Source organism: Saimiri boliviensis, chromosome X (assembly GCF_048565385.1).
Source record: "Saimiri boliviensis isolate mSaiBol1 chromosome X, mSaiBol1.pri, whole genome shotgun sequence".
Classification (NCBI taxonomy): domain Eukaryota; kingdom Metazoa; phylum Chordata; class Mammalia; order Primates; family Cebidae; genus Saimiri; species Saimiri boliviensis.
The window spans coordinates 104,954,716-104,969,926 of NC_133470.1; the positions used below are offsets into that span (position 1 = coordinate 104,954,716).

The 15,211-nt window shown below is 35.9% G+C and overlaps 1 protein-coding gene across 1 annotated transcript in view; it reads right to left on the reverse strand.

The window, feature by feature from the left end:
- STK26 (serine/threonine kinase 26) overlaps window positions 1-15,211 on the reverse strand; it is a 53,107-nt gene that overhangs the window by 21,458 nt on the left and 16,438 nt on the right. The window contains exon 3 of the mRNA XM_039464074.2: window positions 303-533. Within this exon, the coding sequence (XP_039320008.1) occupies window positions 303-533 (231 nt within the window). The remainder of the gene's footprint in view (window positions 1-302; window positions 534-15,211) is intronic.

Here is a 15,211-nt window from a genome sequence, read left to right on the forward strand (position 1 = left end):
GGAAACCCAGGGGGAATAGCTTTTTCCTGACAAAGGATCTGTCTCCAGAACCAGCTGCATTTCTGCTCCTCCATCAAATCAAAAGTTCAGGTGTGGAAAAGGGGTGCAGCTGAATACTGGGATGCATTTAGGATACAGCTGCTAAATCTAACAATGGTTTATTTGGCAGTATAAATGGAGCTGGACTCTGCCTAGAGGCCACAGACTGCCAAATCCTAATTTCAGACATTGCCTTTAAAAAAAGAGAAAAAAACTTCAAATGAAAATACCTTATGACTTAAATAATACAACACACACATTACCTTTAAATATGACCCATAGTATTTTGTTACATATGAGCTGTCACACTGACTCAAAACAGTTATTTCTTGCTGAATGTCTTCTATTTCATCTTCGGCTTCCTCAAGGTCTATGATTTTAATAGCAACCACTTGCTGAGTACGGTTATCAATTCCTTTGAAAACTTCTCCAAATGAGCCTTTCCCAATGCGCTCTAATTTTGTGAACAGTTCTTCTGGATCAGCTATGTTATTCTAAGGGGAGTGGGGAGAGAGAGAAAGAAAGAACACAAATGTTTTGAATCAAATTTTTGTAATGAAGGAAAATAAATCACATAAGACAATAACAAATTTTTGTAAAAGCATACAAACTCCTTTAACTCTCCATATGTGCTTTGTTAGACCAATTATAATCCCAAACAGGCAGCTAGTCCATATTCTAGTGAGTCACACACACTAACTGAGCTTACTGATCCTGCTACCACATTCTCACACAGCAAATACAGCCAGTGCCTACCAAAAGATCAGGTACTTTTTGGAATAAAGCTACTGATTATACACAGTTTACACATTAATGGAAACGTACCAATAGTGGGAGAACATCTAACCTAAGCTAAGGTGAACTGTTTAAGTTTCTAACATTCTGCCAATATTACCTTTTAACATTCCTCTCGCGCCAACTCGGATATCCCAATTATCTTAGCTACACTTCCAAATCGCCATCTAAATAACACAGACAACAGAAGACTCCAGGCTTTAGAGGTCTTTGTTTTTTTTTAGTTGGAATCCTACCTATAAGTAATGTTATCATCAATGGCTGAACTAAGATTCTATACCTTCGTAATAATTGATAGTACTAATGAGAAAATAGTAATACAATGAACTTTCACAACTCATCTCACAGGGAAGATCCAGGATAATTTAACATTTTCACTACAATAAAATCTGTAATAAGCATAGGCTTTTAAGGTTAACAAATGTATAGTCATGACTTAGATTTATAAATTCACTATCGTTTCCTGAATCAGAAATATTCCATATCTTACACAATTTTGAATTAAAATTTTACCCCAAACAAACTTTGTATACTTACTTAAAATCACATTGCTGAAAATATACTGCTGATCAAGTAGAAACTCAAGATTGCCAACCCTGCCAAAAGCACATTATTAAGTGCTTTATTAATCAAAAACTTTGAGTTCCTTCAAAATATAGGAGGATTTCATCTAGTTCTGGTGAGCTATTTATGTCTAATTTGTCAACTGTACCTTGAATAGCTGTTTATTTACTAAAGTTTTACCTAGTTTCACTTCATCATCAATTTCCGAAGACAATTATGGAGATAGTATGTTCCTTTTATCTTCCTTTATTAGACAAAGAGGCCATTGAAAATATTGTTTTTCTCTTATCAAGTTCTTTGCACCATGATCACCAAATGGACACACTGCTACTCCAGTAAACCGCTTCCTTTTGAGGTAACTCCCAAACGCATGACTGCTTTTAAAGAATTTCACCAAGTTCTCTTTTTATACAGCCTAAAAAACAGTTTGTACATAACCTGTTGACCTTGTAAGCTTCACCATTCTCTCTTATTGGATTTTTCCCCATTTCTAAAAGTTGTACTGTCCATGTAGAAGTATCTGAGACAGCAAGCTACTTGTGTATCCCCACCCACTTCCAGTACTCACATGGAACAAACACATCTTGAGCTTTCCATCTGAGCTTTTAAAAAATAATTCAGGCTTCCAGTAGGATGCAAATGCATTTTTAATGCTCATATGTTGTTATAGTACCTTCTTAAAAACTTGAGTGCCATCATTAGTGATTTCCTTGGTGTCCTCTTTTACCAAGACATTGCATTTCATTGTGACTACTAATACAGAGTGCGTAACCCAGTTACCTCTTCCTACTTTTGGTGATGGTTTTTGGCTTTACAATACCTTGTGGAAAAAATACTCACCATATAGCTTGGTGATGAGTTCACCTCCTTATAACTTTCTTTGGAACAACAGTCTTTCCCTTTTCCTGATACAGCTATAAAGCAATTCTAAAATTTGGAAATGTGCCATTGATTTGAAGATACATAGGATATACCTTCTGAAAAGACACTCTGGGAAGTGTATGTATTCATTAACTTTATACCAAGAATCTTCTGTTGTTAAGGAAAAAATATGAAATCCTAATCTTCCTAATTAGTGTTTTAAAAGGATTTGATTGAAACAACCAACAGCAGGGAGGATACAGCTGTTCTTTGCTTCCTACAATAAATGGGTTCTTGCAAATATGTAAATCAAAAGTTTTAAAAGCGGGTCACATTTTGCATTTTAAAGAAGCACTGAAGTAAACCCTAATCTGTGGATACAGTTTAAGATTTTAAATTGAGGGATAGCAAGTTAGACACAGCAAAAGGGAGAGATCCACCATTTACACAAGGTTTGCACTTCCTACTCTTTTATTTTGGGTCTAACGCTGCTCCTACAAAACACCAACTTTCAGAGCGGAGGGAATCATGAAAACAAGATTTCACTAACAGAACAGCACTTCCCTATCTAAGGGACAGAGACCCTTGCCCCATTTACCAATCCTGAATCCCTGATAGATAATACCAAAGTTCTAATCCCCCTTCATCATTTTAAACCAAAGTATCCCAAGTCTTTATTAAAACAGGTTTCCTTCCTGCTTTTAGCACAAGGGCAAAGATCAAGTAAATAAATAGCAAACATCCCAAGTAATGCAATTAAAAGTCACCTAAATAAAGAATCTAGTTTGCTTAACCATTCCCATCATTCTTTGGAGCCTCTAAGGAAAGTCAGCTCCCTCTCCATCCAAATCAAATACTCTTTTAAGAATACTGAAATTTCTAAATCCTCCTTACTTGTACTGCAAAATCCAATTTGTTACTCTATCTGCACTCGTATTGCCTTCTCAAAGCTGCCCCCAGAAGGAGCTCTGTGTTCTGTAGCATCACATAGGAGGAACTGCTAAATTAAACTCGTATTGACTTATTAATGGTAGACCATTTCCACATGCCATACCAAAACAGGGCTGCAAAAATGAAAACCTCACAGATCCACCTCCTCAAGACAATCAGATTATTCCTTGGCCCTGCTTTAGCTGTGATTTAACTTGAATTTGCACTCTTCAGCTATAACTACACTGTTACAAACTTAAGCCTAATTCAGGAGTTATCATTACGACTAAAACAATAACAACAACTATTTAGTATGGAACTACTCTGAAGAAGTCCAAAAGGAAATAATACTAGGTGAACATCTTGCTTGTCTCCTGTGGAAAGTCAGGAGCCGATAGAAGAAGGCTTCTTGGATACTTAAACCACAGAAACAGAGAGCTGGAAGAACACTTCTTACAAGTTCTCTAAGTGCTCTCCAATCCTGGCTATACATTCAAACTGCCTATATCACTTTTAAAATGTGGGTACCTAGGCCTTACCCCGAAACTACTGATTCAGCTTATCTGAGATTGGGGCCTTGCAACCAATACTTCCGAAAAAGCACCCCAAATGATTTCTGTGTAGTCATTTTTCTTTTCTTTTTTTTTTTTTTGAGACGGAGTTTCGCTCTTGTTACCCAGGCTGGAGTGCAATGGCGCGATCTCGGCTCACCGCAACCTCCGCCTCCTGGGTTCAGGCAATTCTCCTGCCTCAGCCTCCTGAGTAGCTGGGATTACAGGCATGTGCCACCATGCCCAGCTAATTTTTTGTATTTTTAGTAGAGACGGGGTTTCACCATGTTGACCAGGTTGGTCTCGATCTCTCGACCTCGTGATCCACCCGCCTCGGCCTCCCAAAGTTCTGGGATTACAGGCTTGAGCCACCGCGCCCGGCCTGTGTAGTCATTTGGAAGCAAGTCTCCACATCAACACTTGGGAACCACTAAGCAGATGGATGTGAAATTTGTATCCTTGATTACAGGGAACCCATTATCCTTATTTTTTCCAGGCAAGCATATGGGTCTCATCTAATTCTATAGACTAAAAGTGAACAGCTTGGAGATTAAAGTAAAACCAAGAGGACTCTGGCATTTACTATGCATACCTATATTTTAAAAATCAAGTCTACAACGCTTCTTCTAAGGACATGTCTCTAAAATTAGCACTGATGGCCCTTGAACAATACAGGTTTGAACTGTACAGGTTCACTTACACATGAATTTTTTTTTCAACCAAGCACAGATCAAAGATACAGTATTTCCAGAATGTGAAACCCATGCACAGGGAAGGCTGACTTTTTACATATGTGGGTTCTGCAGGGCTGACTGCATGACTTGACTATGCACAGACTTTGGTATACACAGGAGAAGAAGGTATCCTGGAACCCCAAGGGATGACTCAAGACTAGAAGCATAATGTTTGTCGAAACACGTGCAACATATCCCATACTCTTTATGTACACATTCTTAAATATATTTTGTACCCAATATAGTCTATGTATCATTGATAGGGCATAAGGGGTTAAGATGTGATTGATGACAGAATTTTGAGGATAATAGTCAACGCTGACGAAGGATAAATGTTTACATCTAGTTAGTAGAAAACGGGTCAACTTGTGGAGGGGGACATTAGGAATTGGTGGCCAGGAGAAACAAGAAAATTGAAGGCAGAATTAGTCTTGGAGTTCTTGTAGAATGGGGACCTGGAGAGCAAAATGTGGGAAAGAACTAAGGTAAAGAATCTAGTTCTTTGAATTTGAGCTAGCTAGCTAAGATCCCCAGTAATACTCTGAGACTCATGGTGAAAATACAACAGATGTAAGGAAGAGGAGGCAGATTTCTCACAGGATTTGACTAACTTGGGTATTCAACTTGGGTATCCTAAAAGAACCTTCCAGAACTAAGAACCAAACTAAGGTTAAATTGTGTTTTGCGCTTGCCTTCCTGCCATAATAAAGTCTATACTACGAATGCTCTCAGCTATAAAATAACTTTTTGCACTTTACAGATTGGCCTGTGTGTAGGCCTATTGGTGACTCACTGATGAGGAGGAATGTTACAGGTAATAATGAGCAAAGAATGTGCTAATGGTATCAAGGCTTAAAAGAAGATTTTTTACTTCCTTGAAATCCTCAAGTGGGAACACTAGGAGTGACTTGCAGTGAACACAAAGTGCCCTGACAATCACAGAGAGAAACTAAAAATTTCAGCCTAACAACGTACTAAACTAGAGATACACTTAGTTAGCTACCTGTTTAAATTGATCAAATCAGTTCTCCCAGGCTAGAGATGAAATGCTTTTCTGGATTACTTCCACATCTATATAGTCTCCTGCCATCTAACAAGCAGAATGCACATAAATAAACGTCATTCTTTAGTTGGTTTATGAGCCTCAAATTAAATTACTATTCTATTATGATAGCCTGTGTTAAGATTTTTCACTTGCCTTTATGAACATTGCCTAAAATATTTGTTGAATGTTTCCGAATCAAAATGTCATCAAAAAAAAAAAAAAAAAAAAAAAAAAAAAAAAGGAGATTTAGGCCAGGTGCGGTGGCTCATGCCTATAATCTCAGGACTTTAGGCGAGTGAGACAGGTGGACAGTTTGATTCCAGTTGAGTCTGAGACAAGCCTGGTGAAACCATCTCTCTACTAAAAAAACAAAAACAAAAACAAAAAATTAGTCGTGCATGGTGGCACACACCTGTAATCCCAGATACTCAAGAGGCTGAGGTGGGAGGATCACCTGAGCTCAGGAGCTTGAGGCTGCAGTGAGCCATGATCACACCACTGCACTCCAGTCTGGGCGACACAGTGAGAACCTTTCTCAAAACAAAAAACAAAAACAGAATTTTAAAGTCAACAGTTATATAACTCTTACCAGTGCTGAGTTGAAGAAAACAGGGCACTATCTTTTTTAAGTGCCAGATATAATGCAAATACAATTGATTGTTCTCTTAATCACAGGCTTTTAGAAATGGAAGGAAATGTATATAGGTCACTCAATTCAACTCTTTAACATCACCATCAACAACAAGCGTTTATTGTACACTCATTGTGTCCTAGGCTAGGATCACTAAACGGAGGCTATGTAATTTAAGGCCATTTATGTTAAAATGATGGTAAGTCTTAGAGAAGTTAAGAAGAGTTAAAGAGTCTTGAAATTAAAAGAATTAAGATCATCTTTGAGATGAACAGGAACTTAGCAAACATCTTGTCCAGAATCTATTTTTACAGGGAGGAAACTATCCTGGAGAGGTTACAAACTATTCAAAGATGGCTGGGTACAGTGGCTGACACTTGTAATCCCAGCGCTTTGGGAGGATGAGGCGGGCTGACCATGAGGTCAGGAGATCAAGACTATTTTGGATAACACAGTGAAACCCATCTCTATCAAAAATACAAAAAAAAAAATGTTTAAAGATATAAGGCAGTTAACTAGTGGCAAAGCCTAAATTTGAACCCAGATCTCCTGACTGTTATGTCTAAGGTTCTTTCGCTACATCTTGGATTTATTTGTAATTTAAACTATACTCCCTTTTGCTATAAAACCAAAATTATTTTCCATTGTAAAGAGATCACACAATTGTCCAATGTCTACTCTGTAATATCCCGATGCTTAAAGAATCTGAAAAATTTAAACTTAAAAGAATTGGAAGAACTTAAAATAGGACTTTTCTATTTTTCAACTGATACAATTTTTATTAATATTTTAAAATTGACAAAATTGTATGTATTTATCATACACAAGAGGTTTTGAAATAGTATATACATTGTAGAATGACTAAACCTAGCTAATTAACATATCATTACATGCTATATTTATCTTTGTGGTGAGAACACTTAGCATCTATTCTGTTAGCATTTTTCAAGAATACAATATATTAATTATATCACCATGTTGTATATATAGTATATCTTTTGAACCTATTCCTATCTAAAATTTTGTATCCTTTTCCCAATCATTTGCAACAACCTGGATGAGCCTGCAAGGCAGTATGCTAAGTAAAACAAGGTAGGCACAGAAAGACAAATACTGCATGATCTTGCTTACATGAGGAATCTAAAAACTTGACCTCATAGAACTAGAGTAGAATGGTTACCAGGGGCAGACTGTGGTGGTTGGGGGTTGGTGTGAGGGATGTTGGTGGAAATTATACAATTTTTTATAATTGTTAAACCACTGTGCAATTGATTGGCCCCTGTATGTATACACCACTACCAAATATTTCATATTACAGTTTTTAAAAAAAAAAATAATCTGTAAGTAATCTTGACTTTCTGGCATTTCTCAGCCTGCTTTTTTCCACGTCAATAACTAGACTGGAATGGGCTAGCCTCTAGAGTGTAGGCAGTAAAGTAGTGCTGCTATTCCGTATCACGATTCCCATAGGATCCAACGTCAAGAAGCCAACAGCTCCAATTCCACCTTTATCAGTGATTTGTTGTAGACTTCAGTAACCCTTAATACTAAGGTTTCCAGTTCTGGTCATTAAAAAAACTCACAAATTGATGAAATTGTCCAGGAATAAATAATATTTAGCATCAATTGTTAATTTTATGCTAGGTTTATGCAGGCCTAGAATTGTTTAAATGACCATGTATGCTCAGATTACTTTAATAATTAGGAGGATAAAATAAACTCCCTACAAAATTTTCTCAACCTTTGAAGAATGTGATGTTAGCAGAGTAATTCCTTACTTTGTACAACTTCAGGTTCATATTACAAGTTATCAGATAAAATTTTATGGAATTCTTAAGAGATCTCTGTGATTTATATTTCTGAAGCAAAACACTTAGCTTCACTATATTTTGCATATGACAGAATAAGAACTAGATAAAAATTAAGTATGTCTGTATATTTTTCAAATTAAACATGAAGAGTTTGGCTTGAGGTTAAATTTCCTTATGTGGACAGTCATTTAAGTTTGCATTTTCATATTTATAAGGGCTTAAAACATTTTAACTAAGTGTACAATGAAAATGTTCTTAGCTTACATATTTTTATGGTGTACTCACATTTTTACATCTTTCTCAAAGGTTATTATACTTTGCCTTTGCAACATAAAGTGGCAGTGAAATTCCCAGATTTTACATGCATAGAATGAGATACATCAAATGTAGTAGGATATATCGTTACATGAACCCTGGGCTTCCTTGTGGTCATCAGACAGCATTTTATCAACTCACAGTTGCCTCCTTGTCTTTACCCACCCACTTAAAAGGCAATTTTGAGATTAATGAGGCAGCAGCACTCCAACCTTGGTCTCAATGGTGAAGCATAAAGTCAAAGGTCTCACACAGTATTATTTTATACTATTAAGGCAACTGTTTAAACTTTCAGCAATTTCGTACATAGTAACAAGAAAAATGTGTTCATAAGGTAGAAATAAAATTAAATGTATAAGTACTTTTTCATCTCTATTTTATTATTACTTTTAAATGCATCTCATTAGCAAAAATACTTAGAATGGAGATATTTCAGTAAAGGATAACTTCATTAAAATTATTACAAAAGATTTTGACATAGCGTATGAATAACATAGCAGTTTGAGGAGTTTCTCCTAATTAATAATTTTGAGTCTACTTCATCTTTAAGAACAAAAGAATAATTGATAACATTCCTTCATTCTAATTCCTCCTACTCACAAGAGGATAGGAGAAGAACTTCCTCTGCCTCCTAACTTGCATTCCTCTTTACACCAGCTCAGATCAGCGGAAAAGAACAAGGAAGCAAGCAGGATACATTCTGGGATGTGAAGAATGCTGTTCTTTACGTGTTTGTAACACAGCTCATTTTACAATGAGGTAAAAGAGAACGAGACATTTCTTTGATTCTATTGTCACTTAACCACGTATCACATTTTTCCAAAGAAAAATGAAATATAGAGTGAGAATAAATTTAATAAATTCCCTTATCTTAAAAATACTCGAGCAAGAGCCAAAGTCATCATAGGCAGCACTTTCATTACCTCCATTTCCCAAATATGGAGGCCTTCACATTCCTGTTATTTTAATTAAAAGGAGAAATGTCTGATTATTTTGTTCAGCCAGGTAAATCATCTTTGGACATAAGCCCTTTTAAACGAAAAGTAGTAACTATTTTTTTTTTTTTAACTAACTCTCTGGGATCTGAAGTTCCCTTAAAACTTCAATTATATTCATGGGTAAAGGGAAGGAAACATTCTGCAAACAATCACATTCTTCTCTCAATAAACCAAAAGTCAAAGCCATTATCACAATAAATGTTGGATGCAAATTCCATTGCATCATTTAGCTAATTCTTCTCTGACCTTATAGCCATTCCAAACGAAAAAAGGAGGTCTGGTTTCTCATAAGTACTGCAGAGGTAAAGAGAGCGGAAAGGTCAGGAAAAATTGTCTTAATTTCGCTTATCTTGAAAATTACAAGAAATCAGCAATTATTAAATGTCAGTTTCACCATCTGTATAATGACGGAGAAAGGTAGAGTCAATCTTCAAATCCCTTACTGTTCTGAAGCTGTGTGAATCTGTGAAGTATTAGAAGCCAAGTCCCTTTGCTCCCCTTCCTTGATTACTAGCAATCACCAACCCTAGTTTTGAAACAAGGTAATGGATTCACTGGTACTGGCCATGTGGCCAACTCTGTAGCAACATACAATAGCTCAGATGAAAAGTATATACCACTCCATTGTTCCAGCAAGAAAGTCAAAATCACTAGTAGACCGTATTCATGCCCAACACTCTAATACTGTAATGAAGTGGGCCTAGAGGCCAAGAGCGGAAAGAGCAGAATGAGTCACTGTCCAGACTGATTTCTCGTCCTTCACACTGGCCATGTCCCATTATATATGAGTGACTGTCCTGGAGGAAGTCAAGGGAAACCATATATTCAGCTCATACAGGACCTAAAGTTCTATTTGTCTTTCTCTCCTTTAATTGTGAAGTAAATTCACTCAGAACTTAAAGTAGTACTCAGAAAGTAACACATACATATGTGTGTGTGTGTGTATATCTACACGTTTCTCTCTAGATAGATGTTACACACACCACACACACACACACACACACACACACACACATATATAGAGAGAGAGAGCGAGCGCAAGAATTTGAAAAAATATATATATATATATATATGCAGAGATAATTTGAACATCCAGTGAAACTAAGTGTCCAAAGGGAAAATTCCAGGGATATCTTAACATATTCAACCCCGATGCCTCAGTAGGTAGTATCTTAGACATACAAACTTAAATACAATGATCCATTAGGAAATGACTCTGTTTTTAAATTTTTGAGCCTTTGTCATTTTCTGAGTATGCAGTACCTTGCTTCTCCTTCTCCATCTCTGAAAATTGCAGCATTGTTAGTTAGAAACAAAACAAAACAAGCCTTCCATCCCCCTAGGGGAACCTGATTAACCAAACAATCCTTGTTTCATCTTCTGCCCTCCCACAGGTCTTTACTTGTGTCTCCATTAGAGCACACATTTTACTATGTTTGCATTCTCTTTCATTACCATGACTTTCTATTTTCAACAGTAGGCTTATTAAGGATAGGGCTCTGCCTTACTCAGCGGCAGTTATCCTCACAGTATCCAATATGGCCCTTTATACCCTGTGGCCCTTGGATGTTTGCAGGGTATTTACCTGGGGGTACTCCTAAAATGAAATCTTTGGCATGCGATTATCTTTTCATTTGCAATTTGACCTCTGACTTTTGGCAAAAAGGAGATTATATTCAATAAACTGACAAATGTTAACATAGGTATGAAATTTTAAGTCAATTCCTATTCTCACGTGAGTAACATAATAAAAACTTTCCAAAGACATAACTGAGATTTTCTTCTCTCAACTGGAGAAAGCTCTCTGAGTTGCAGAACAGCAATTCTTGAAAGAATATGAAGCTATACTCAAAGAATAGTTGGTATTAGCCACACACACAAGGATGCATATCAGTGGTATATATAAATCTGATTCTAGAAGCACATCTGCAATCATCATTAACCAGAACCACATGATTACTGTGTCCTGGAGCATCCAGGATGATTTCAAACTCTAATGCAAAGATTAGAGGTCTTGAAGAGCCATAGTTTGCATACCACTCTGCTGTAAATTTCTTTTAATTTCATTGCACTAAATACATACAGAAATACACAATTCAACCAGGCATCAGGCTTAACCATGAGCATTAATGTTAAAATTACAGGGATTATTACTGACTAGACAGGAGGTTACATAAATAAGGCCTGGGATTGATAACAAGCTCTAACTATAAAATATTCATTTGGAAAGGGGGAAAAGGCCATACAATGAAAGAAAGACAAAGACTCTGTTAATATATAAATGATAAAACAGGTATCCTAATTTATTCAGGCCATTATTTAATCAAACCCACATAGGGCACTTTGAAGTGATAGACGCTGAGAGCCTCATTTTATGCTATGCATATTAGAGGCAAAATAAAAGGATGTCATTTTAGTACTTTCAGAAATAAATGCCTTTGGTTAGAATCTAAGGCAGCAGTCCCTTACAGCAAATATCGAACTATCACGGGTAATGTTATGGTGAATCTTTAGCACACTTATTAAAATGCATTGGATTAAAACAAAATTGATTTGCTCACTGCCTATCTTTCTTCTAGATGCGGAACTCCAATTAAAATCAATAGGTTTGAAGCTTGTAAGCACAGCACTAAATTATTAACACCATGAGTTCTTTTAGAAAATTAACACTGATTGAAAAAGTGGAATTTTACATAGACTTACCTTTTCATTCTTAATGAGAAAGTGGCTGCAGAATAATTTCCCTCCAACATTTTCCTCCTTAATCAAATCTATATTCTCAACGAATTTAATCAAACAGTATTTATTAAGAGTTACCCAATGGAATTGTAGAACTAGGGAAAATTATCTCTTGGGTCCTGCTGGCTTTAACATTTTATGATCAAAAGAAAATGATACTGATGGCATGATGGCATCAATAGCAAATTATTTTAATCTTGGCAAAAAGAGAGGAGGTTATTGAATAAAAGAATGGTCTCTAATTTTTCAATAATCACCTTTTTAATTTCCCCAAAGTGAAAAATATCACCAAAGTGTGTGTTTATGTGTGTATATATGTGTACAGGGTTAAACAAATGCTTATTGTTAGTTTTTGTTACCCCGTCTAATTCTTTAACGATTTGGAACAGTGCATTAGTAAATAAGAATACACTTAAAATGGTAAGTGTGCGTGTGTGTATGTGAAATAGTCGTACCTGAAAACCTAAGAACTATTACAAATGAGCATAAAAGCTCTGTACTGTGCACCACAATACAGTCAATATATATGAGAAAGTGGCTTACATTAACAATTCAGGGCTGAGATTTCAGCAATCTCATTGACAATTTTATTATTGCTATTCCCTTTCCTTTGCACAGGGAGTACCATTCATTTTAGGGAAAAGGCACTAAATATTGTCATATTTTCACTTTCCCAAATAATTCCAGATCAGAAGACTCTTCTACTTGTGGATTAATCTCCTCTTGAAGGTTCCCAATTTTTTTTTAACTAAAATTTCTGAAACCTATCTCCGTCTCACCGCGTTGTCCCCATTGTCATAGCACTTGTAAATATTCTAATTCCTATCTCCAGAGGTACAAATTCACCTGTTTTTACACTCATTGATCTGTGCTGACATTGCTGAAATTACCAAAGCACAAATGAAATGTCTGACAAATTAAATGTTCAAATAAAAAAGAAAATGCTACTGAAATTATATCTACTAATGAGCTGAGTCTTTTAACAAATATTTCAAACATGAAGCAATTTCCAACTTCTCCACACGAATATGACTAAGATAATTTTTGCTAATATAAATACAAAGCATATTAGTTGATATTTATAGTCTTTGTCTATTTAGCAATCAATTTAACAAAACTGTAATTCTCTAACTGGGATAATCAACATCTAGTACTAAATCTGAGTACATGTAAAAAGCTAATCATTTTCCTTAAAAAAAAAAAAATGCTATGTAGTCTGTTTAGGAACTTTAAAAAGCAGTAAGATTTTAGAACCAGAAGTCACCCTTATAAAATACTTGGCTTTTTATTTTATAGTGAGTGATTTGTAGCTGGGGGTGGAGTGGGGAGGGCAATGACAAATAAGTAACCTCAGGATGGAGATAAATGACAAAGTTCCTTAATTAGTTCTTAAATTGCCATAGCCAAAATCAGCTTGATGAGCAATTCTAAGTAATTAAAATGCTTTGAACAGTGCCTACCAAAAAAGACCAGTGATCTACAACTTGAGGTGGCTTGTACCTTATCATTTTACAACCCCAACCAGAGAGAAAGTACCATTCATCAAACAAATCCTCACTGCTCACCCTAAAATGACTCATAAAACATTTTGGAAAACACTACTTAGTATTCCCTTTGTTCTTTCTTGCCTTGGCTAATTTAATTTCTCCCCTTTCTTTCTCTTCTTTACTCTCAGTCTGAAAGCCAGCTCAGCTATCTAGCACTGCCTTTCCTGATCATCTCAGCAAGCCTGGCTTGACTCATCTTTTCTCAGAATTTCTAGTCAGGCTAGTAGGGAGCCGCTGAAAGCTTTCAGCAGATGAGTAAAAAAATAAAGGTTACGTTTTAGGTAACTGCATCCTGTCTATACACAGCCTCGAGTCTACTTAATGACAAAAGAATGGCGTGACAAAAGAAGGGATGATGTCTTATATTTTCCAGAAAAAAAAATATACTGATAGAACTTCGTGATTAACTGAATATGGAGATGAAGGAAATCAGCAGCAAATTGCAAATAATGCCTGATGGTCATTTTCTTTCCCTTGATAATTCTGTAACATACAATACGTTTTTATGGTGGATGGCACCTCCCCTACTAAATCAAGTAGTCAAGTGGCATTCGTAGAGGCTGATTATTTCATATGCTATGATCTAATAATTTCAATGCATTTTTGATTAAGTATTATTCTCCTTACTTCTGACGAGGTGCCTGAGATGTTAATTGTAGGGTGAAGACACTTACTCAGTACAAGGAGGAAACAAATGTGATTATATCTGACACTTAACACTCCTTATTCACATTCCTTCTCTAATAGATGTGGCCATCTAATTTTAAATACTGATAAGAGCAATTAAGACTCTCCCCTGTCCTCCCTTATATTACTTTATAAAATTCACTCACTTTTATTTTCTTTCTCTAGAAACTGAGAAAAATATTAAAATGTAACTGCATGCAAACATATAAATGTAATTTATCATTCACTGTCATTACCAATACAACATTCTATGAAATTCCGTGGTTAAAGTGTATCTCTAAAAAGCAAACAAAATATATCTGCTTATTTACTGTGATCTGAGGTCTTTCCTAGAATTAGGCATCACAATAATGGAACCAATAGACAAGTCAGTTACCTTAGTAAAGTAAAAATCTTTTCTATTATCATACTATATCCACAACCTCAGTGACAATACTGCAAAATTCTTTCTTTCTTTCGATCAGCAATTCTCAGTCGGGCTCAATGCCCCAAGGCAGAGGTTGGCAAACCTTTCCTGTAAAGGTCCAGATACCAAATATTTCAGGCTTTGTAGGTCAGGTACACTTTGCAGTATCCGAGTCTCTGTCACATCTTTTTAAACAACTCTTTTAAAATGTAAAAAATATTTTTAGCTTTCAGGCCTCACATAACTAGTTTACAGACAGTATTTGGTCCTTAGCTGTAGTTTGACCACTGCTACCCTAAAGAATATTTGTATGTAAAAAGTTAACTGCTCTCTGGTACATCTAGAATTGGGCTTCCTTATATGTCCTTCTTGAGAGAATTGAGAAGACAGTAACTCAAAATCATTTTGTGTTTTATGGTTCAGATGAGAAATTCTGGTTGAGAAAGGCTGCAATCAATTAACAAAGCTCCGAAAGAACTATCGGAAGATGGTAGATGATTATTATTTCCCAAAAATACAGGCAATCAAAATATTTGCCAGGGAAAACCTAAAAATCCA